A 23157-nucleotide genomic window follows, 5' to 3' on the forward strand; every position below is an offset into this window, starting at 1 on the left:
GAACTGAAGGCAGAGGCTTAACCATATGAGCCACCCAGGTGCCCCCCCCCCGCCCTGCAGAGTACTTTTAACCTTTAGGACACATAGGACTTTGTACAACTAGTTCTAGTTCTAGTTCCAGAAGTGAGTGGAAATGGTGCAAGACCGGTGGGATTCTGATCCACACTTGGCAAGACAGTTATTTGAGCTGGAAATCTACATACTGGTTTATGTCATGGTGGTGTTCATTGAGTCAACTCAGTATCCATATTGACTGCTGTCTTATATGGTAATCTAAAGTTTCTTTGACATACCTCATCTATATTGGTGACTTTCTACTCAGCTCGAACTACACAAATGACCCCATTTTGTAATCTGATAAACAGAATGACACATTGGAAAGAAAATCCAAAAGAGGAGCGCCTGGGTGGCTGAGATGGTTAAGTGTCTGCCTTCGGCTCGGGTCATGATCTCAGGTCCTGGGATCAAGCCCCGCATCGGGCTCCCTGCTTGGCAGGGAGCCTGCTTCTCCCTCTCCCTCTACTGTTCCCCCTGCTTGTGCTCTCTCACTCTCTCTGTCAAATAAATAAATAAAATCTTTAAAAAAAAAAAATCCAAAAGAAACTTTGAATTTGAAAGTACTTGATTTTAGGGGTGCTTGGGTGGCTTAGTCGGTTAAGCATCTGCCTTCGGTTCAGGTCGTGATCCCAGGGTCCTGGGATTGCATCCTGCATTGGGCTCCTTGCTTGGCACAGAGCCTGCTTCTCCCTCTCCCTCTGCTGCTCCCCTTGCTTGTGCTCTCTCTCTGTCAAATAAATAAATAAAACCTTAAAAAAGAAGTACTTGATTTTAGTAGGGTTGGCTATTTATATATGAGAGAGATAATTAAAGATATGGAAAGTACTCAACCCTTTGCCTGACATTAGATAAGCATTCAGCAAATTATAGCCTTTGTTGATGTTGTTCATTGTTAACATCCAGAACTCAGAAATCCTAAAATTCCTTTCTCTGATAATAACTTTTTTTTTCAGTCGTGAATGAATTCATGAAATCTCTCCCCCACCCCTTGTTTCAAATCTCATCTCAACCTCTGGTTTACTTCTCTTGAGTTATACTCATAATGTTTACATATACATACTGTTTATTTAAATAAAATAAGCTTCTTCTGGCCTCTTCTTAAACAAAACACACCTATTTGGAGCTTTTGACTCCTACCCTCCCCAGTCCGCACCACTTCCCCACCAGCTTCCTCTGCAGTTCAGTTAATGGCACTGTCATCAGCTCTGGTACCCTGGCCTGAAAACTGACGCTCATCCTTCGCTCCTCTCTTCCTTAGTCCACCAGCAGCTCCTGTAGGTTCTGCTCCTGACCACGCGTCACCCTCTCCAGGGTGACCTCCCCGGTCTAAGCCAGCATCGGTCTCACCCGGCTTACAGCTGCCATCCCATCCTCACTGCTTCCACTCGTGCCCCCTCAAGACAAAGTATAAATCAACTCTCATCACTGCACTGATTAAGGTCCTCCAAAGACTGCCCAGCGGCAATTATAGCAAATCCTAAACATTTTGCCTCGCTTTTCAGGTATGAGCAGACTTGTCTCCATCTCTTCACTCTGTTCTCTTCAGTCCTTGTGTCCCAGTCACACCTGACCTCTTCCTCACCCTTGGGTACCCCAAGCTCAGTGCCATCTCGGGGCCTTTGCACGTATTGCCTGTTTTCCTAGAACTCCCTACATTTGTAGTGTCATGCCTCCTTTCCTGGTTCAAACAGCTCAAAGGTTACCCCCTGAGAGAGGCTTTCCCTGAACCTCCTGGGACCCCATCCATGTTTTTCCTAAACTTTTCACTTTGTTTTCTTTATGTATCTGTACTATCTAGATATAATCTTAAATATTTGTTAATGTGTTTTTAATCTCACGCCACTAAAACACAATCTCCAGCATGATGGGCACCTGTTTTTCTGGTTTGTTACTATATTTTCAACATCTACATTAGTGCCTGATACATAATAAGTGCTCAGTAAATATTTGTCAAATTAATAAAAATATGAATGAAATGTAACTGGAGACAAAAAAAATCATAAAACCTGTTACATGTATCACTAAGTAATAATAGTAACTATATATTATCTATCTTAAGGTATTAAAATGTTTTATTTTTCAGGACTAAGTGGAATTCTTCAAAATGTCAGGTAAGATTTTATGAATAAATTTTAATATGCTCTATTTTCAAATGTGAATTTTGTGATATTTTCCATAAAAATTGGAGTTTATTTCCTTTTGAAGTTATTTTTTTTATTGTTGTTTAGCATTTGGAGAAAACATGTGTTCATTTATATATATGAATATTTCTATCTTTGACAGAAAAGGATTAAAAGGGATTTATATTGGCACATATGTACTGAAAGATCTAAAGTATGTGGGGAGAATTAAGTAAAGGAAAAAGTAAGAAAGTAAGTCTGCAAAGAGGGGCAGTACTAATAAGAAGCCTGTGGTGACAGCCTGCTCACATAGAGAAGGGCTCAGAACCAGGTCCTGCATTTTCAAACAGTGCAGAAGATGATGGAAGGAGAGAAACACCACATTTATGGGATTTATGTTTTTCAGAAATAAAAATCAGTCAGTTAAGAGAATCAGAATTTTTCCTTGTAGTGAGTACAGGGAGACACGTCTCTAATCACAACAAGGGGACGAGGTAGCATCATGGAAAGTGAGTTCGCGCCCTCCCTTGCAACAATTACAGTAACCAAGATCACTGTCACTGGAGAGGTAAACTGCCTCTAACTGAGTTGTGTGTGACACCACTGCATTTTAAGCCATTACGTATTTATTGTGTGATGTTTTAAAATCATTTAAACACAGTCATTTTCCAAAAAGGATTAGGGACAAAATAAGATTCACTCTACATATGACTGTGTTCTCCGTATTATATAGTGGGGAAAAGAATTTTTGCTAATGTGCCAGGAGTTTATGTAGGTAGGAATCAGCATGAAGTCAGCTGAACCACTAGCATGAAAGTGTGTTGCTTTGATCATAGCACAATATAAATAATTGCTTAGTTTGTTTTTTTTAAATCTATATTCAGCCTGAAAATTCATCAATATGTATTAATAGGTTAATACCTAATATACATAATGAATTATGTGTCCTTTAAAATATGAGTGTATTTCATATTATTTACATTCATTGATAAGAAAAAATGAATTTGGGGTGCCTGGGTGGCTCAGTCGTTAAGTGTCTGCCTTCGGCTCAGGTCATGATCCCGGGTTCCTGGGATTGAGTCCCACATCGGGCTCCCTGCTCGGCGGGAAGCCTGCTTCTCCCTCTCCCACTCCCCCTGCTTGTGTTCCCTCTCTCTCTGTGTCTCTCTCTGTCAAATAAATAAAATCTTAAAAAAAAAGAAAAAAAATGAATTTATTCTATCACATTATCACTTCCATTGTAAATCATGTCCCTTCTACCTCTCCTCCCAAGGTGTGGTCCCCACAGCCCCTGAGCAGCCTACAGATGAAACGGAGAATCAAATAAAGTCTCCTGATCCAAGGCCTGATGCTCCTCCTGACTACAATTCCCATTTTGTACTAGGTGGGTCAAATAATCAGAAAGACTATTTCACCTCTCCAGAAAACCATACTAATAGTTAAGATTGCTTTTAAAAGTAAGTAAGTGATTGAATGATTCAGTAAGTAAGTATTGAACGCCTCCAGGATGACAAGTAGTTTACTAGGTGTCCATTAGAATATATTTGTAGGCTACTAAGGAAGGAAGTTGTACAAACACTAAAGGCATGCTCTTTGCTCTGTTATGAAAATGTGAAGAGAATGTTGTAGGACCCGGATGACAGTAACTGACTCTACCAGGGATTTGAGGGAAGGTATAACTGAGGAAGTCAGATTTTTCTGGCTTGATGATTTTCTCACTCAACGGAAAGGAAAAAGGGACTTCTTTCTAGCAGAAGGAACTGTAGGTACAAAAGCACAAGGTCGGGTGGGGGGATGGGGTAAACTTGTGATGGACATTAAGGAGAGCACGTGATGTAATGAGCAGTGGATATTATATAAGACTGATGAATCACTGACCTCTACCTCTGAAACTAATAATACATTATATGTTGATTAATTGAATCTAAATTAAAAAAAAAAAAAGCCCAAGGTCATGAAAGTCTGTTAGGAGACATGCATGGGACAAATGCAAGAGAAATGGAGGTGAATGGCCTTGAGTGCTGATTAGGGAGTTCTACAAATATTTTTATAAGTCTGAATGCACTACTGGTGGTGACTCAGTGAAATGGATACTCATAATGCTAGTGGAAATTTGACTTATTATAGTCTTTGTAGAAAGTAATTAGGCAATGTGTAAAATTTTTAAAATTAGAAATATGCTTACTTTCGAAGTAAGGAAGGAAATAATCGGAGTTGTATGAAAATACATTTCAGTGACCTAGAAAATGATAGATAAGGTGTAGCAACATTTCTCTAAATATATAGTTAAGCGTATATTTAGAGGTGGGAACCATTGAGTTAGTCTGTGAAAGAGGAGAAGCAGCCCCAGTACCCACAGGATAATGGTAAAAATGTTGTTTTGGCTCTAGACAAAAGATTGTGGAGCTCAGTTAACCTCTGCCCTTGCAGTGTTTTCTGAAAACAGCAGGGCTTCCTTTTCCCCTTTGCCTCATATACGTGCATATCTGCTCCAATATAACCCCTCATTACTGGCTCAACTCCTGCTAAATCCAAGGTCTTGACAGTCCTAAATTATAATCGTGCTATATCTGACCATTACTCTAAATTTACTTCAGAACATGATCTACGTAATCTATCTTATGTTCATGGATTACTCTATATCCAATAACCTAGATTCCACTAGAACAGAGGCTCTACCATTTCTAAGTAACATTGGCTATAAGTCATGTTCTGTTCATCTGGGAAAGTGTCTGTTCCTCTCGTATCAAAAAATTAGCAAGAGCATAGGATATATCATTCAAATCAAATGACTAGATAAGTTGAAAAACATTATGGTGCAGAGCACAGAACTGCATTTTCAGTTATGAAATACAGGAACAAAAATTCACTGTGATCGCCACCTAGTGGTTGAACTACATACTTATTGGTGATGATTGTTGCAAATTATGGCCCTGTTAATTCACATGAAGGAACTTGGAATACTATAAAGTATTTGGCTTTAACTAATTTCTTTAAAATCAGTTACTTAATTTCTATTAGCATTATAGTACTGAACATGTATTCCCACTGAAAATAATTTTGTCCTAAGTATGTTTGAAAGAATAGCTAATAAAGACACTTTTGTTATATGTAATCTATTTAAAGAAAAGCAATTGACATAATTTTGTGAAATAAAAAAGGAGGGTAGTATTCAAAATAACTGAGAAGATAAAAATCCCACAAAGAGGTATTTTTCACATTAGTATTGGTAGGACAAAACTCCATAACAGAGTACTTTTTTAAATAAATCTGGGATATTATAGTTACACAAAATTAACCATTTTGCTTTGTTTTGGTTTCCTACAGAACCAATCAGAATCCTTTATGGTAATTTCAAAGCTCAAAGGGGAATATAATATGCTCTTTACCACACATAATTTGATCATGTTTGTTCCTTCAGCTCTCTTAACATCTATGAATAATACATATAACAAAAATAATTTGATTACATAAACATGTATATAATTTTTCTAGAAATACCTGTACTGAATAGCCCCATGATCTAAATTATAATTTTCTAATTTATTGATCCTCAAATTTTATTACATGAGGTACTTTTATGTAAAATCACATGGTTAAAGATGGCAGAGGAGTAGGGGACCCTATTCCAACCGGTCCCCTGAATTGAGCTGGATATCTACCAGACCACTCTGAACACCGACAAAATCAGCCTGAGATGTAAGAAGATATATCTGGATCTCTACAAACAGAATATCACAGGCAGTTGGTTTCAAGGTATGAAGCCAGGAGCCGTGATTCCCCGGGCAGATTTTGGAAAATAAATGGACGGGGGAGGGAGCCAAGCCAACGGGATCCTACACCGCTGGTGAGCGATAGCCTCCTGTGCTGGGGACAGGGCACAGGCTCGCAGACTGGTAGTGGTGGGGAAAAGACTTTAGGGCAGCCCCCTGGACTGAAACCTGAAGCTGCAGGGCCGTGCATACGAACTGGGGGCGGCTGGCGGTTTTAGAAACACAAAGGGCAGAGACATGCCTGGACCTGGAAGCTGAGGGGTGCACAACCCAGAACACTGCAGTTTATAGCAGCACAGACAGAAACGGAGATAGTGTGGCCTGGAGAGCTCACTGAAGAACAGACTGCGATCTCTCTGCTCTGAGGCAGAGGGTTGGAAATGGTTTCTTCTGCTCTGACTCTTGGAAGAGACACAGAAAGCCACCAGGCAAAGCCGCCAGAGAACAAAAGCCCCCCAAAAAACGGTTTTCACTGAGCCCATCTCCCCTGCACAGGGGGCAGGGCAACTCCGCCCAGACGGGGTTGCCTGAGTAACAGCATGGCAGTCCCCTTTCCCAGAAGATAGGCTGGGAGAACAAGAGGCCAACAGTCCTAAGGTCCCTATAAAACAGGTGCATCTTGCTTGGGTTGTGGTCAATAATTTGGACTCTGTACATTCCCTCCACCACCCCTCAACAGAATGACTAGGAGGAGGAACCCCCAAAATAGGAAAAACTCGGAGACTGTAACTTCTGCCACAGATTTATAAATGGATACAGATTAACCAAGATGTCAGAAATGGACTTCAGGGTAGCAGTTATGAAGACGATAGCTAGAATGGAGAAATCGATTAATGGCAACATAGAGTCTGTAAGGGCAGAAATGAAAGCTGAACTGGCAGAACTGAAAAATGCTATCAATGAGATCCAATCTAATCTAGATAATCTTAACAGCAAGGGTAAGCGAGGCAGAAAAATGAATTAGTGATCTAGAAGACTAATTGATAGAAAAGAAGGAAAAGAGGCCAGGGAGAAGCAACTCAGAATCCATGAAAACAGAATTGGAGAAATAAGTGACACCATGAAACGTTCCAATGTCAGAATTATTGGGATCCCTGAGGGGGTGGAGAGAGAGAGAGGACTAGGAGATATATTTGAGCAAATCGTAGCTGAGAACTTACCTAATCTGGGGAATGAAACAAACATTTGTGTCTTAGAGGCAGAGAGGACCCCTGCCAAGATCAAGGAAAACAGACCAACGCCCCGGCATGTAATAGTAAAACTCACAAATCTTAGAACCAGGGAAACCATCTTAAGGGCAGTTAGGGGGAAGAGATTACTTATGTACAGAGGGAGAAACATCAGAATAACGTCAGACCTATCCACAGAGACCTGGCAAGCCAGAAAGGGCTGGCAAGACATAGTCAGGGTACTAAATGAGAAGAACATGCAGCCAAGAATACTTTATCTGGCAAGGCTGTTATTTAGAACGGATGGAGAGATACAGAGCTTCCAAGACCAGCAGAAACTGAAAGAATATGTGACCACTAAGCTGGCCCTGCAAGAAATGTTAAGGGGGATTCTCTAAAAGGAGAAAGACCCCAAGAGTGATATAGAACAGAAATTTACAGAGACAATCTAGAGAAACAAGGACTTCACAGGCAACATGATGACAGTAAATTCATATCTTTCAATAATCACTCTCAATGTGAACAGCCTAAATGCTTCCATAAAATGGCACGGGGTTGCAGATTGGATAAAAAGACAGGACCCATCCATATTCTGTCTACAAGAGACTCATTTTGAACCTAAAGATACATCCAGACTGAACGTGAAGGGATGGAGATCCATCTCCCGTGCCAACGGACCTCAAAAGAAAGCTGGGGTAGCAATTCTTGTATCAGACAAATTAGATTTTACTAAAGACTGTAGTTAGAGACACAGAAGGACACTATATCATTCTTAAAAGGTCTATCCAAGAAGAAGACCTAACAATTGTAAATATCCACGCCCCCAACATGGGAGCAGCCATCTACGTAAGCCAACTGTTAACCAAAATAGTCATATTGATAACAATAGGTTAATTGTAGGAGACCTCAGTACTCCACTCTCAGCAACAGACAGATCATCTAAGCAGAAAACAAAGAAACAAGAGCCTTGAATGACACACTGCACCAGATGGACCTCATAGATATATACAGAACATTCCACCCTAAAACAACAGAATACTCATTCTTCTCAAGCGCACACAGAACTTTCTCTAGAATAGACGACATAGTCACAAATCAGGTCTCAACCGATACCAAAAGATTGAGATTATTCCCTGCATCTTGTCAGACCATAATGCTTTAAAACTAGAAGTCAATCACAAGAAAAAATTTGGCAGAAATTCAAACACCTGGAAGCTAAAGACTACTCTGTGCAAGAATGTTTGGGTCAACCAGGAAATCAAAGAAGAACTTAAACAATTCATGGAAACCAATGAAAACGAAAACACATCGGACCAAAACCTATGGGATACTGCAAAGGCAGTCCTAAGGGGGAAATACATAGCCATCCAAGCCTCACTCAAAAAAATAGAAAAATCCCGAATTCACCAACTAACTTTAAAAGAACTGGAGAAAAGGGAACAAACGATGCCTAAGCCACGCATTTGAAGAGAAATAATTAAGATTAGAGCAGAGATCAATGAATTAGAAACCAGAAACACAGTAGATCAGATCAACGAAACTAGAAGCTGGTTCTTTGAAAGAATTAATAAGCTCAATAAACCCCTGGCCAGACTTATCCAAAAGAAAAGAGAAAGGACCCAAATTAATAAAATTATGAACGAAAGGACTAACACCAAGGAAATAGAAACAATTATTAGAAATTACTATCAACAACCATATGCCAATAAATTAGGCAACCTGGAAGAAATGGATGCCTTCCTGGAAACCTATAAACTGCCAAGACTGAAACAGGAAGAAATTGACACCTGAATAAACTAATAAGCAGTAACAAGATTGAAGCAGTGATCAAAAACCTCCCAAAAAACAAGAGTCCAGGGCCTGATGGATTCCCTGGGGAATTCTACCAAACATTCAAAGAAGAAATAGTACCTATTCTCCTGAAGCTGTTTCAAAAAACAGAAACAGAAGGAAAGCTTCCAGACTCATTCTATGAGGCCAGCATTACCTTAATCCCCAAACCAGGGAAAGACCCCATCAAAAAGGAGAATTTCAGACTGATATTGCCAAAATTCGCAACAAAATCCTAGCTTAATAGGACCTAACAATACATTAAAAGGATTATCCGCCACGACCAAGTGGGATTTATCCCCGGGATGCAAGGGTGGTTCAGCATTCGCAAATGAATCAGTGTGATAGAACACATTAATGAGAAGAGTTCTAGAGAAGAGCCATATGGTCTTCTCAATTGATGCAGAAAAAGCATTTGACAAAATACAGCATCCTTTCCTGATTAAAACTCTTCAGAGTATAGGGATAGAGGGCACATTACTCAAGTTCATAAAATCCATCTGTGAAAAACCCACAGCGAATATCATCCTCAATGGGGAAAAGCTGAGAACCTTTCCGTTAAGATCAGGAACAGGTCAAGGATGTCCACTCTTGCCACTATTGTTCAACATAGTACTAGAAGTCCTAGCAATAGCAATCAGACAACAAAAAGAAATAAAAGGTATTCAAATTGGCAAAGAAGAAGTCAAACTCTCTCTTCGCAGATGACATGATACTTTATGTGGAAAATCCAAAAGACTCCACCCCCAAATTACTAGAACTCATACAGCAATTCAGTAATTTGGCAGGATACAAAATCAATGCACAGAAATCTGTTGCTTTCTTATATACTAACAATGCAACTGTAGAAAGAGAAATTAGAGAAATGATTCCATTTACAATAGCACCAAAAACCATAAGATACCTCAGAATAAACCTAACCAAAGAGGTACAGGATCTATACTCTAGGAATTACAGAACACTCATGAAAGAAATTGAAGAAGACACAAAAAGATGGAAACATATTCCGTGCTCATGGATCGGAAGAATAAACGTTAAAATGCCTATGCTGCCCAGAGCAATCTATACCTTCAGCGCCATCCCAGTCAAAATTTTTTCAAAGTGCTGGAACAAACAACCCTAAAATTTGTAGGGAATCAGGAAAGACCCCGAATCGCCAAGGATATTGTGAAAAAGAAAAACAAAGCTGGGGGCATCACGTTGCCCAATTTCAAGGCTGTATTACAAAGCTGTGATCACCAAGACAGCATGGTAGTGGCACAACAACAGACATATAGACCAGTGGAACAGAGTAGAGAGCCCAGATATTGACCCTCAACTCTATGGTCAAATAGTCTTCGACAAAGCAGGAAAAAATATGCAATGGGAAAAAGATAGTCTTGGTGCTGGGAAAATTGGACAGAAGAATGAAACTGGACCATTCTCTAACGCCATACACAAAGATAAACTCAAAAATGGATGAAAGACCTCAATGTGAGACAGGAATCCATCAAAATCCTAGAGAAGAACATAGGCAGTAACTTCGACATTGACCACAACTTCTTTCAAGATACATCTCCAAAGGCTAGTGAAACAAAAGCAAAAGTGAACTTTTGGGACTTCGTCTAGATAAAAGTCTTCTGCACAGCAAAGAAAACAGTCAACAAAACAAAGAGGCAACCCACAAAATGGGAGAACATTTTTGCAAATGACACTATAGACAAAGGGCTGGCATCCAAGATCTATAACAAACTTCTCAAACTCAACAGCCAAAAAACAAATAAGTCAAAAAATGGGCAGAAGACATAAACAGACACTTCTCCAAAGAAGACATACAAATGGTTAACAGACAGATGAAAAAATGTTTATCATCATTAGCCATCAGGGAAATTCAAATCAAAACCACACTGAGATACGACCTTACACCAGTTAGAATGGCAAAAATTGACAAGGCAAGAAACAACAAATGTTGGAGAGGTTGTGGAGAAAGAGGAACCCTCTTACATTGTTGGTGGGAATGCAAGTTGGTATAGCCACTTTGGAAAACAGTGTAGAGGTGCCTCAAAAAATTTAAAATAGAGCTACCCTATGACCCAGCAATTGCACTCCTGGGTATTTACCCCAAAGACACAGATGTAGTGAAAAGAAGGGCCATATGCACCCCAGTGTTCATAGCAGCAATGTCCGCAATAGCCAAACTGTGGAAAGAGCTGAGATGCCCTTCAACAGATGAATGGATAAAGAAAATGTGGTCCGTATATACAATGGAATATTACTCAGCCATCAGAAAGGATGAATACCCGACTTTTACATCAACATGGATGGGACTAGAAGAGATTATGCTAAGTGAAATAAGTCAAGCAGAGAAAGTCAATTATGTGGTTTCACTTATTTGTGGAACATAAGGAATAGCATGGAGGACGTTAGGAGAAGGAAGGGAAAAATGAAAGGGAGGAAATCGGAGGGGGAGACGAACCACGAAAGACTATGGACTCCGAGAAACAAACTGAGCGTTTTAGAGGGGATGGGTTAGCCCAGTGATGGGTATTAAGGAGGGCACGTACGGCATGGAACACCGGGTATTACACGAAAACAATGAATCATGGAACACTACATCAGAAACTAGTGTTGTATGGTGACTAACATAACATAATAAAATTAAATTAAAAATAAAGTAAAATCACATGGCTAATATAAGAATTAAGCAACTCACTGAGGTGATAAAACAGTATTCTTTTTTTTTTGATAAAACAGTATTCTTAATATCATTTATATGACTTTTAGTTGCATTGTTTTTAATAGTTCAAAAAAGGGGCTAGGGATATCTGATTTCCAGTCTAATTTGGGTACTCTTAAACACAGTTCTTAAAGGAACTGAAGTATATTCTTCATGACAAACCGAAACATGTAATTTCTTCCATTTGTTCTAAAGACACTAAGGTTTTTTGTTTTTGTTTTTTCTCGTGTAGCTCTAATTTGATGTTGTTTCTAGTTACTATTATTTTTCCCTTAGTCTCCCCTGACTGTCAGTGTCTGTCAAGATCTGTATGTCCTCTGTCCTTAAGAACTGGTATTCCCCAGGGTTGGGCCATTCCCCTGGCCTGCCTTGTCTCCTTCTTTCACCTATTCCATTCACCCAACTTTTTACACACTCTCCTGAATGATCTTGGTAATTTGCCTTCAACCACTTAAGAATTCCTTAGCACCCGCCCATATCAATCTCCTGTGCTCTGAACTTGCATTTCAACTGCCTATAGACCACTTCGCCTGGAAAGACCCTGGATCTCAAACTCAGTGGTCTATAATTCAACTTCGGCATGTTGCTCCAGAACACATACCCTCTATTCTTTCCCTCCTCTGGAGGTTGCTGGGACCCACTTCAGAACTTGAGAATCTTTCCTCATATCCAGTCTGTTACTGAGACAGGACTGTCTCTTCAATGTTGCTTATTATTCCTCCACTTACTACTCCTTACATTACAAATTAACTTGCCTTCCATCTGCACTCCTAGAAGCACCTCCTGCCTAATTGAACCTCATTCATAAAGGTTCTGAGTGTAAGTCCAATTACTTCACTTTCTATTTTATTGGCATACAGTTTACTCTTTGCACAGAGGAGTATAGGTCTTTTATAATCTTCAGTCCTTCCCTACCTTCCTTTCTAGCATGTCTGCCTAATCTCCATACACAGCCTTGGCCCCCCTGCAATATTGAGTCTCCCCTGTGCAACTGTTCATTTTGCACCTACTCTCCCTGTAAAACCTTTGTCCATTGTGGAGATGCTGTCTGGGTCTAACATGTCAGCACTAACATCATAGGGTACCTCCTCTGCCTAGGTTGAGCACCGTTCCTCTCTAATCTCTTCACACACTATGAATCTACCTCTGATCCCATGAGTTACTTGCTTCATGATAGCCATCCACTTAAAAAAAAAAAAATCTGTGTATTTTCTGTAGAACTGAATGTCCTCAAAGACATGTCTTTCTACATCTTTCTGTGTCTAGCAGCAAGCACAGCAGCTGGCCCTTGAAATGGCATTGTGGAGTGTTTCCCAAATAAAGAAATGTTTGATTTATTTCATGGCCTTGTTCTCAGACAGTATTAGAAGAAATAGTTCCACAATTCATGATGCTCCTAAGTGGGATTTTGATGAGAAACCAAAATGTCCCGGACTTCATGAGTATCAAAAGCCACTCTTCCCTTTAATGCCCAAATCACCGGAATCTGACCCTCTGTCCAATTTGCCTTACAGGAAGTGCTATCTGTCTTTATTTCTCATCCCAGACAACTTCTGGAAGTCTTGGGGAATCTCTCTTCCTGGTGGTGGCTGGTTTCCTCAGCATTGGCCGACCCCAGACCACTGCTTTGCCTCTATGCTGGTGACCGCTTACTCCTTCTGAAGCCAGCTTTCTGCCTGCTACACTGTTTTTTCTGTACTATGACATCCCCTAGGAGGGGTGTGCATGTGTGTGCATGTGTGTGTGTGCGCGCACACACCTAAAAATACAGCAGCCAGCTAGAGTTGCTCTTCTACTCTGTAGTTTCAAGGCCATCCAGAGAGTCCTATTTTGGATGTTCCTTGCCTCTCTGATCTAAAGGGAGTATTAGCATAATTTAATTAAGGGTGTCTCTGCAGTCAGAATGCTTGAGTTTTAATTCTGACTCTGTCACATGTTGACATTATTGATTCTTGAGCAAGTTACTTATCCTCCTATGCCTCAGTTTTTTTCTTTGTAAATTAAGGATAATAATAATAATCTCTACCACATAAGGTTGATGCCTAGATTATAAGATTTAATATATGTAAAGTAGTTACAACAGTGCCTGGAACATAATAAAAGCTGAGCAAGTATTAATTACCTATCACTACATACACACACACACACACACAAACAAACACACACACACACACACACAAACATAGCTTCCTCAAACAAGAGTTCCTTCCTAGCGTGTATGGTGTCCAGGATCCAGTTCTTTGGGTTTCTGAGAGAGAGCATAGTCTCCACCTTACCCGACTCTCTCAGGTCTTTTTCATTCTGCAGGAGGGACCTTTTCAAAGAACAGCCACCAATGGACTGTTCACATTTTTTCAGGAATATCAGTCCCTGCCCTACATAGCTGTGTGGCATTGCTTTCTGATTACAAAAAGATACCAGATTCCCCAGTCTGGAGCCACAGGCCCAGAGCCTGGGTTACTTTGGGAAATATGGCTACAACTATCCCAGGCTTGTTCCTTTTAGTGCACGTACCTAGACAAGAAGTGAATCTCAGCTTCTGACACCCCTTGCTGTCTTCTGGACCAACATCCCAGTATAAGAAAACACAGATACATGCACATCCACACATTATAAGCAGTACTTTTATAAACAAATAGCAATTTTCAGAAAGAAACTCAGTTTAACCTATATTTAGGTAAGATTTGTTTTTTCCCTTCAAGGAGAAGATCCACAAAACTATTTGCAACCATGTGATTATGCGTAACAGTTTTGTGACATTGTCTCCATCTTTTCCATTCTACAATAGGATCTTTTCTTTTTTACATTGGTTAAACAAAAGGTGTTTAAATCACTGGCTTTCAAACATTCTTTTTTTTATTCTTTTATTTTAAAGTAATCTCTACACCCAATGTAGGGCTCAAACTCAAAACCCCAAGATCAAGATTCACATGGTCTACCAGGTGCCCCCTTAAACATTCTTAATGACAATCTACTATGACCCACAGTAAATAATATATATGTATATATTTATATATAACAATATTTATATGTATTTATTATATATATGCTATATATAACATTTCATCAAGCAATAATACAGTGAGTATACAGCATATGGACAATACAGTTTGATTTTTTCTATTTTATTTTATTCTAGTGTAGTAAATTTTATTTTAAAAAATTTTAATTGTTAATCATTAAATTGATTTCACGACCCACTAGTGTATGTATGTATTATAAAACATTATATTAGCACAATGTTTCTCAAACTTCGTTGTTGATAAGATTTAGTGAAACAGCTATACTTATATCAGACAAAATATACCTTAATGCAAAAGTTGTTATTAGAGATAAAGAACATTTTACAATAATAGAAGTGTCAATCCATCAGGAAGACATAACAATTATATATATATACACACACACATCTAAAAACAGAGCTCCAAAATATATGAAGCAAAAAATGACCGAATTCAAAGGTAAAATGGACAATTCAGTAAATAAGAGTTGGAGACTGCACTACCCCACTTATAGTAATGGATAGAACAACTAAGCAGAAGGTCAAAGTGAAATAGAGGCCATAAGCAATATTATACACCAAACTAAACATAGACACGTATAGATTACTCTACCCAACAACAGTGGAATATACATTCTACTCAAGTGCATATAGGACATTCTCCAAAATAGATTACTGATTAAGCCAAAAAACAAGTCTCATAAATTTAAAACGACTAAAATCATATAGGTTTCACAATGGAAGAAAATTTGTAATCAATAAAAATAGAAGGAAAGTTGGGAAATTCGAGGAAATTAACATAACATTAAATAACCAAAAGGGCAAAAAGAAATCACAAGAGAAATTGGAAAATACTTTTGAGGTACATAAAATCTCAATAACCAAAGCTTATGGGATACAGCTAAAACAGAGCATAAAGAGGGGAGCCTGGGTGACTCAGTTGGTTTTGAGATTGAGCTCCACATCAGGCTCTGTGCTCAGCAGGGAGTCTGCTTAAGATTCTCCCTCTTTCCCCCTCTGCCTCTCCTCTCTCAAATAAATAAACCTTAAAAAAAAAACCATAGAGAGAAATTTATAGCTATCAACACCTACATTAAAAAAGAAGAAAGACTTCAAATCAGTAACCCAACTTTTCACCTTAGAACGAAGCCAAACCCTAAACAAGTAGGAGGAAATAACAGAATTTAAAGTAGAAGTAAATGAAATAGAGAAAAGCAATAGGCCAAACTAACAAAACCAAAAGTTGGATCTTTGAAAATATCAACAAAATTGAGAAATCTTAAGCTAGACTGACCAAGAAAAAAATAGACTCAAAATATTAAAATCAAGAATGAAAATGGAGACATTATTAACAAGCTTAAAAAAATTTAAATGTATTACAAGAGAATACTATGAATAGTTGTATACCAACAAACTGGAATGAAACCTAGGTGAAATAGACAAATTCCTAGAAAAACACAACTTTAACTGACTCCAAGAAGCAATAGAAAACCTGAAGAAGAGCTATACAGTAAAGAGATTGAATTAGTCATTTAAAAATTTCTGACAAAGAAAAGCCCAGGTCTGGATGGCATCATTAGTGAATTCTACCAAATGCTTAATGAAGATTTTAATACCAGCCCTTTACAAGAAATGCAAGAATAGTGGACACTTACTTCCCAACCAATTCTGTGAGGCCAGTGTTACCCTATTAGCAAAATTAGACAAAGATATCACAAGAAATGAAAACTAGAGCAATATTCCTTATAAATAGAGATGCAAAAGTGCTCCACAAGATACTAGCAATGTAGTAACCAAATCCAGCAATTTAAAATAGGGATTATATACCAAGACCAAGTACACTTTGTCCCAAGTATGAGAGGTTGGTTTATCATACGAAAATTAGTCAGTGTATGTACCATATGAATGGAATATAGTATAAAAATCATATGATCATATCAATAGATAGAGAAAAAGTTTTTGACAAAGTGAAACATCCTGTATGATTAAAAACACTTTAACAAACTAGGAATAGGAGGGAACTTCCTCAACCTAATAAAAGGCATCTATGAAAAACACCATGCTTAATAGCAAAAGCCAAAAGCATTCCCCCTGAAGTCAAGAACAAGACAGGGTATCTCTTCATGCCACTTCTATTCAACATTGTACTAGAGGTTTTAGCCAGGGCAATTTGGCAAGGAAAAGTAATAAAAGTCATCCAGATTGGAAAGGAAGAAGCAAAACTATCTCTATTTGCAGATGACATTATCTTGTATGTAGAAAATCCTAAGGAATACACACACATGCACACACAACTAGCACTAATAAATGAGTTCAGCAGTAGGAGTGTAAAACAGTGAAGCCACTTTGGAAAACAGTTTGGCATTCCCTTAAAACATTAAGGCTAGTTCCACTCCTAGGTGTATACTCAAGAACTGAAAACTTGTACACTAATTTCACAGCAGTGTTATTATAAATAATTGCCAAAAGTTAGAAACAACCCAAATGCCCATCAACTGATTAATGAATACATAAAATGTGATATGTCCATGCAATGGACTATTACTCAGCCATAAAAAGGAATTAAATACTAGTACATGCTACAAGTTGGAAGAACCTTGAAAATATTATGCTAAATCAAAGAAACTAGACAGAAAGGCTACATGTTACATGAATTCATTTATATGAAATGTCCAGGTTAGGCAAATCTGTAGTGACAGTGGTTTCCAGGGACTGGGGCAAAACATAGGAAATGACTGCTAATGGGTATGGGCTTGCTTTCTGGGGTGATAAAACTGTTCTGAATTACTTAGCCATCATTAAAAACACCCCTTTGAAGTTGCTATCTTTGTGACCTTAAACAATAATAACAATAAACATAATAACATAAATGTACAGTGCTAATTATGTGCTAAGTCTTGTGCTAATCCCACTACAACCTCCTGAAGTAGGGATATTATTATCTCCAAGGGAGAAACCTATTACAGAGAAGCCAACAGGTTACTTGATGTTTCAAACCTTATTTCTATACCTCTGTGTAGAATACTTATCTTACAAAGTTTAAGAGGATTAAATGAGTTACTGTGTAAAGTCCCTTACTTAGTACATTGTTGGTGCATGGTACACATTCAGAAAATGGATTGTGTTTTAGTCTGAAGTGGATATTGTGTGACACATACATTTTTCATGTAAAAGGTCATTCTCAATTCCAGTGTGTTATAGTGTTAATAGTGTATAACATTTTCCTTTGTTTTTGGATACAGGTCCCCCTGGACCAGCTGTCCCTGCACCTGCAGGCTACCCAGGAGGCTTGCCTGTGGGATACTACAGCCCGCAGCATCCCTGTGCCTTCCCCTCGTACCAGCTACCTGGTGGTATTCATCCTATGCAGTACCAGCCTGGCAAATATCATATGCCAAATCAGCCTGTTCCAGTAACATGGATGCCAGGGCCTGCTCTTATGCCAAACTGTCCTCCTGGTCTGGAATACTTAACCCAGGTACTCCACACAAATCCAAATAATTTTCTGATGAAGTATGACTGGGGATCTGACAAGAAGAGATCCAAAGCTGGATAGAGTGGATGAACGTGGTGGGTCAGTGATGACAGAGGTCCTGTTTGTGAGACCATAGGAATGGTGGTACTGATTTCAGAGATGTGAAGGGAAAATGAGTGCAGGCCTGTATTTGGTGGAATCAGTATGGCTTTCTAAAGGATGTATGCTGAATTTTAAGATCTGCAAGGTGTCCTGTGGAAGGCAGTTTAAGAAACAGGGAAAACTATCAAAGATGCTAATTGAGGTGTTGTTTGCATAGAAGTGAAGCGTTAACAACATGAAGAACAGATTAGTAGACTATGAGTGAGTCAGTGAGTATCTCCGCCTATCCCTTTTTCTCATTACCCACAATTTTCATTAGCCACTTCTGCCATCCTCCAAATATAAAAGTGTCAATAAAAAGAGGAGACTTACCAAGGGTTCTCTTCAGGCCAAATTCAGAGACCCCCTTCCCACAACACAGTGGATTCTTATTTTCCATCTATATAGATGTTCTGAAGCTACCAGGATATCCGGATCAGAAACTGGGACAGTATGTCAAATCCATATACCAAATGGTATCGCTTAAAACCACATGTCAGAGACTCAAAAAAATTGCTTAATGAAAATAAGATGAAGCTGGTACAATCATGTTTGGTTTTAGAAAAAGGAGATGTTGAAATACATTATAAGCAAGGGACTTGCCAGTTTTCTTAATTTGCCAAGTTTTTTCATTTCTTCTATTACTCTGACAAGAGTTAAATGAACATATTTTATGAATTCTGTTTTGTCTTTCAGGGATGGTTTGAATTAAAAAAAAAAAACAAGTGAAAAAAGAAACAAAACAAACAGGTGTGGAGCCAGACAAACCCGGTTTTAAATTCTACTTATACTCCCTCCTCACTGCAACCTTCAGTAACTTTCATAACCTGTTGGTGTTTGAATTTCCTCATCGATAAAATAGTACTATCAATACATACCTTATTGAGTTGTTAGGAGAATTTTTCAGGAGCTAAGATTTATAGTGTGCCTACTATTTTGGGCACACAAGGCCATCCAATGGGCGGCCGCTTGTGGATATTATTAGTTGAAACACCTCATATGCAAACAGAAGACAGAACCAGTCATTTGCTTTATAATTTTCCTTATCCCAGCCTTTTTGCAATCTCCGATATAGATTCCACGAATCATTATCAGACTGTAAAGATTCTGGAGCATTCAAAGTAGTAGGATTATATTATTTCTAGAGTATTGGCTTGGCCAGTGACCCTACCAGTTTGTTAGAGAACTGATCCATAGCAGCCATAGAGTCTCATTGGACAAACTTCTTTTACATTAACAGGCATTATTTCTTTAGAATATTTTGCTCAGCAGTGGATGCTTTTATCAACAATGAATATTTTTACTTTGAGTTCTAGATTTTAACATTCTAGATTTTTAAAGGAACTGTGAACCTCCTTAGTGACCACTTTCGGCATTTTATAAGACAGATTTAGACCTCCTTACCTGATTGTATTTTCATATAAGAAAAAGGTTTTCATGAAGGATTATATCTTCCCTATACCCTCCTGAAATCATTTACACCACAAAATATTTATGTCTAGTTATTTTTTACTTTATTACCACATTCATGTACTTTTTTATTAACTAAAGTATTCAATGACTATTAGCTGAAATAGGACATTGCAGGCAATATTCTGGGCCCAAGGATTAGGAATGATCTATATCATCTAAAATTATTTAGATATAATTACTCTGTCCTCAAAGAGGTTTCTTCTTTTCTGCTATAATATTGTCAAGTAATATCAGGTGCTGAACCCATCAAACTGTCTTTAGAGTGATTCCTAAGTGAAGTTAAGGCAGAAGTTTATCTAGTGGTGTTCCCAACACCCTTTTCAAGAGATCCCGTTCCAGAATGTTTCCCCTTTGTCCTATTCCTAATCACATGCTTCCAGCCTTGTGGACCCTCATTAGAGTATGCACCTAAGGAAGCCCCTGGCATTAGGACCTCAAATGAATGGAAATCAGTGTGTTAACATCTTCCAGAGGTACCTGTGAAAATAATGTAAAACTGGATACTACAGTGTGAGGTCCCTGGCTGATTTGCTCTCTGTAAGCCACTGAGAAAGTAGCTTCCTCTGTGGCTGGTCCATGTTAAACTGTCCCAAACTTCCTGAGCACCTCCAGGCTGTGAGTTCAGTGAGTGACAGACATGTCAATGAGTAGGGGCTGAGCTAGAAACAATCTGTGTCAACACAGCTTCTTCTAGATGCTGTCACTGTAGTAGGAAGATGATTTTCTGATGTACCAGGCAACTGCTTATCTTTTTTTTTTTGCAACTCTTTATCTTTTAAAATAGAACTGGAGAAAAGTGGTATTCCTATCTGGACAGCTCTGCTAAATTTCACTTGATAATTTTTTTTATTTCATTCAATTTCAAAAAGATATTTTGGTGTCAATTAATACATTTTCATACCTGTCTCATCAGCTTCTTTTCTAGCACTGATTTGATTTAATTCTGTTATTTCTATTTTTGCTAATTGCTTTGTTCTGTCCCAACAGTTGGACAACATACACGTCCTTCAGCATTTTGAGCCTCTGGAAAGTATGTATAATTTTGTAGTGTTCAGCAGTATTTGAATCAGGTGGAAATTTGCATTACCCAATGATCATTTCTTAGTGATTCAAAGAGAAAAGACTATCTTCTTCTACCCTTTTTTCAAGAAAGTAATAAAGGGAATTATTTTGTATAATTGTATCTATTTATGTACCATACCTAAGTTCTTAGACTTGAAAAAGACTTACATTTTATCTGGTCAACTCCCCCTTCGCACCCTAGTCTGCATATTCATCTTTCATGGAAGAGGAAAAGAAGGAACCTAGAGAATAAATGAGTTAGCCAGGGGCACCATATAGTCAGCTGGTAGAGCTGGAAATAGAATCTAAATCTGCTAAGTTCTAGTCCAGTGCCCTTGCTTTAGAAGTAAAAACAAATCACAGTAAACATGCTGCTTGATCTCAGTTCATCCGCACTGGATTACTGACCTTCTCTTTACCACCAGATCTGCATATTCATTTGACCACTACACAGAGCCTGAGTCTTCTTGGTTCATTTTCCTATTTGCAGTTAGGAATGACTCTAACCATCTCAGTATATTTCTTGAGCTATTTTATGGTAAAATGTATACTTTTATTTAAATGGTTTCTTTATTAAAGTTTTCTGAATTCAGGTACTCCAGGAATATAGTTTTAGTCTTTGCATTTATGTAGAAAAGTTATAAAAATCATTTTCTATTGACCTCCTTAAAAGAAATGTTTTAAATTTTCAAAATTACCAAATATTTATTGGGCATCTGAATTATTTTGGTGTCCTAATCAATGGTAATATTTCAGTTTAAATTTTTAAAAAGCTATTTTGCTTTAAGCCCCTAACACATACTACAAAAGGACTTCTCGGGGCCCGTTTTAACTGCTTTTAATTTAAAGTGTCTTTCTCATTTTATTTTATAGTGATGACATCTTTTGAAACTAATAATAGATATGATATTAAAAACAACCTGGACCAAATGGTTTACATCGTAACTGAAGACACAGACGACTTTACCAGAAATGCTTATCGGACACTAAGGCCCTTCGTCCTCCGGGTCACCGACTGTATGGGCCGAGAAATCATGACAATGCAGAGACCTTTCAGATGCACCTGCTGTTGCCTCTGTTGTCCCTCCACCAGGCAAGAGGTCAGAGGATGCAGGGCTTATCCCTGGTTTCTTCCTGATGCAAGTCTTCACAGCACGCTTATCCTCCTTCCAGAATGACACAGGAGGGGATTTTCACTGGCTCTGCCGGTCAGACTGAAAGAAGAGAGTGGGGAGGAAGGAGACCACATCGTCTCACCCAAGGAAAATCACAGAGGGCTTTTTCTTGTGGTTTCTTTCTCATCTTCCGGTGCTAGTTGGGGGTCAGGCACAAATTAGGGTTATTTATTCGGTGACCACAATTCTGTCAGTTGTGTCTGCTGAATTGGAAATGTATCTATGACCTAGAACAGAAGTCACCACATTTGTCTAAATATACTTGCATATCCCCAGATAAGATGTCGCTAGACAGGATCGAATGCTTTTAGATTTGGAAGAGACCTTGGATGACTTTGCACTCCCCATCCCAGTCCACACCTGGCCACAGATAAAGAAGGGGTGGCTCAGAAAGATGAAGTGCCTGATGAGGGTGTTACAGTCCCCCGAGTGCCAGACCTAGAGAGCAGACTTCCTCTTCTACAACCCGTGCAGCTCTAGGAAGGTTGTTTGCTGCAGGGAAAAGAAGCAGCTTTAGCAAGAGGTCCACCAGAATTTTGAATTCCAGATATGTCACCTACTTAAATTGTGCAATTTACTTAACTTCTTTGGGGCTCAGTGCTCTTGTACATAAAATATGCACAACAATACCCCATGGGATTCCTGGGATATTTAAAAGACATGGTAACTGCCAGCACTTACTAAATGTTAATTTATTTACAACCTTCTCTGTGTTTTGATTTCCTTTAAGATGGAAGTAATAATAGCACCTATCACACAGGATTGCTTTGAGGATTAAATAGTAAATAAATGTTAACTGTTCATTACAGTACCAGGCAGACAGTACAGTGCTCAGAGAATGTTGTTCCCGGGTATCTTACGCCTCTCTCATTACTATTTTTGTAATAATAGCCTGATATTTGAGATGAATATTCACCTTTACTCCTTAGTCCTTTTCAATATACTAGGAATTCTTCATATTCATGAGTTGGGTTTTCTTCTCAAATGAATTTTTTTAAGTAATTTACTTGTGTACAGTTTTTATTTATTTGTTTAGCTCTTAGGCCTAAACTTGTGTAAGATCTTAATCCTAGGCAGCTATCAAATTTATATGCTTATGTATATGTGTGAATGTATATATATGAACAGTAACATCTTTTTTTTTTTTAATATCATGATTTGACAG

The 23157-nt window shown here is 38.5% G+C and overlaps 1 protein-coding gene across 1 annotated transcript in view; it reads left to right on the forward strand.

Annotated features, from left to right (window-relative positions):
• Window positions 1-23157, forward strand: part of LOC112822539 (phospholipid scramblase 4) — a 54289-nt gene that overhangs the window by 25382 nt on the left and 5750 nt on the right. Inside the window, exons 3-8 of the mRNA XM_025870267.2 lie at window positions 1327-1559; window positions 2141-2168; window positions 3451-3561; window positions 17909-18144; window positions 20743-20785; window positions 21691-21917. Coding sequence (XP_025726052.1) covers window positions 2162-2168; window positions 3451-3561; window positions 17909-18144; window positions 20743-20785; window positions 21691-21917 — 624 coding nt within the window. The 5' untranslated portion in view covers window positions 1327-1559; window positions 2141-2161. The remainder of the gene's footprint in view (window positions 1-1326; window positions 1560-2140; window positions 2169-3450; window positions 3562-17908; window positions 18145-20742; window positions 20786-21690; window positions 21918-23157) is intronic.

This window comes from Callorhinus ursinus, unplaced genomic scaffold (assembly GCF_003265705.2).
Source record: "Callorhinus ursinus isolate GAN/ISIS: 27379988/994484 unplaced genomic scaffold, GSC_fseal_2.0 scaffold1, whole genome shotgun sequence".
NCBI lineage: Eukaryota > Metazoa > Chordata > Mammalia > Carnivora > Otariidae > Callorhinus > Callorhinus ursinus.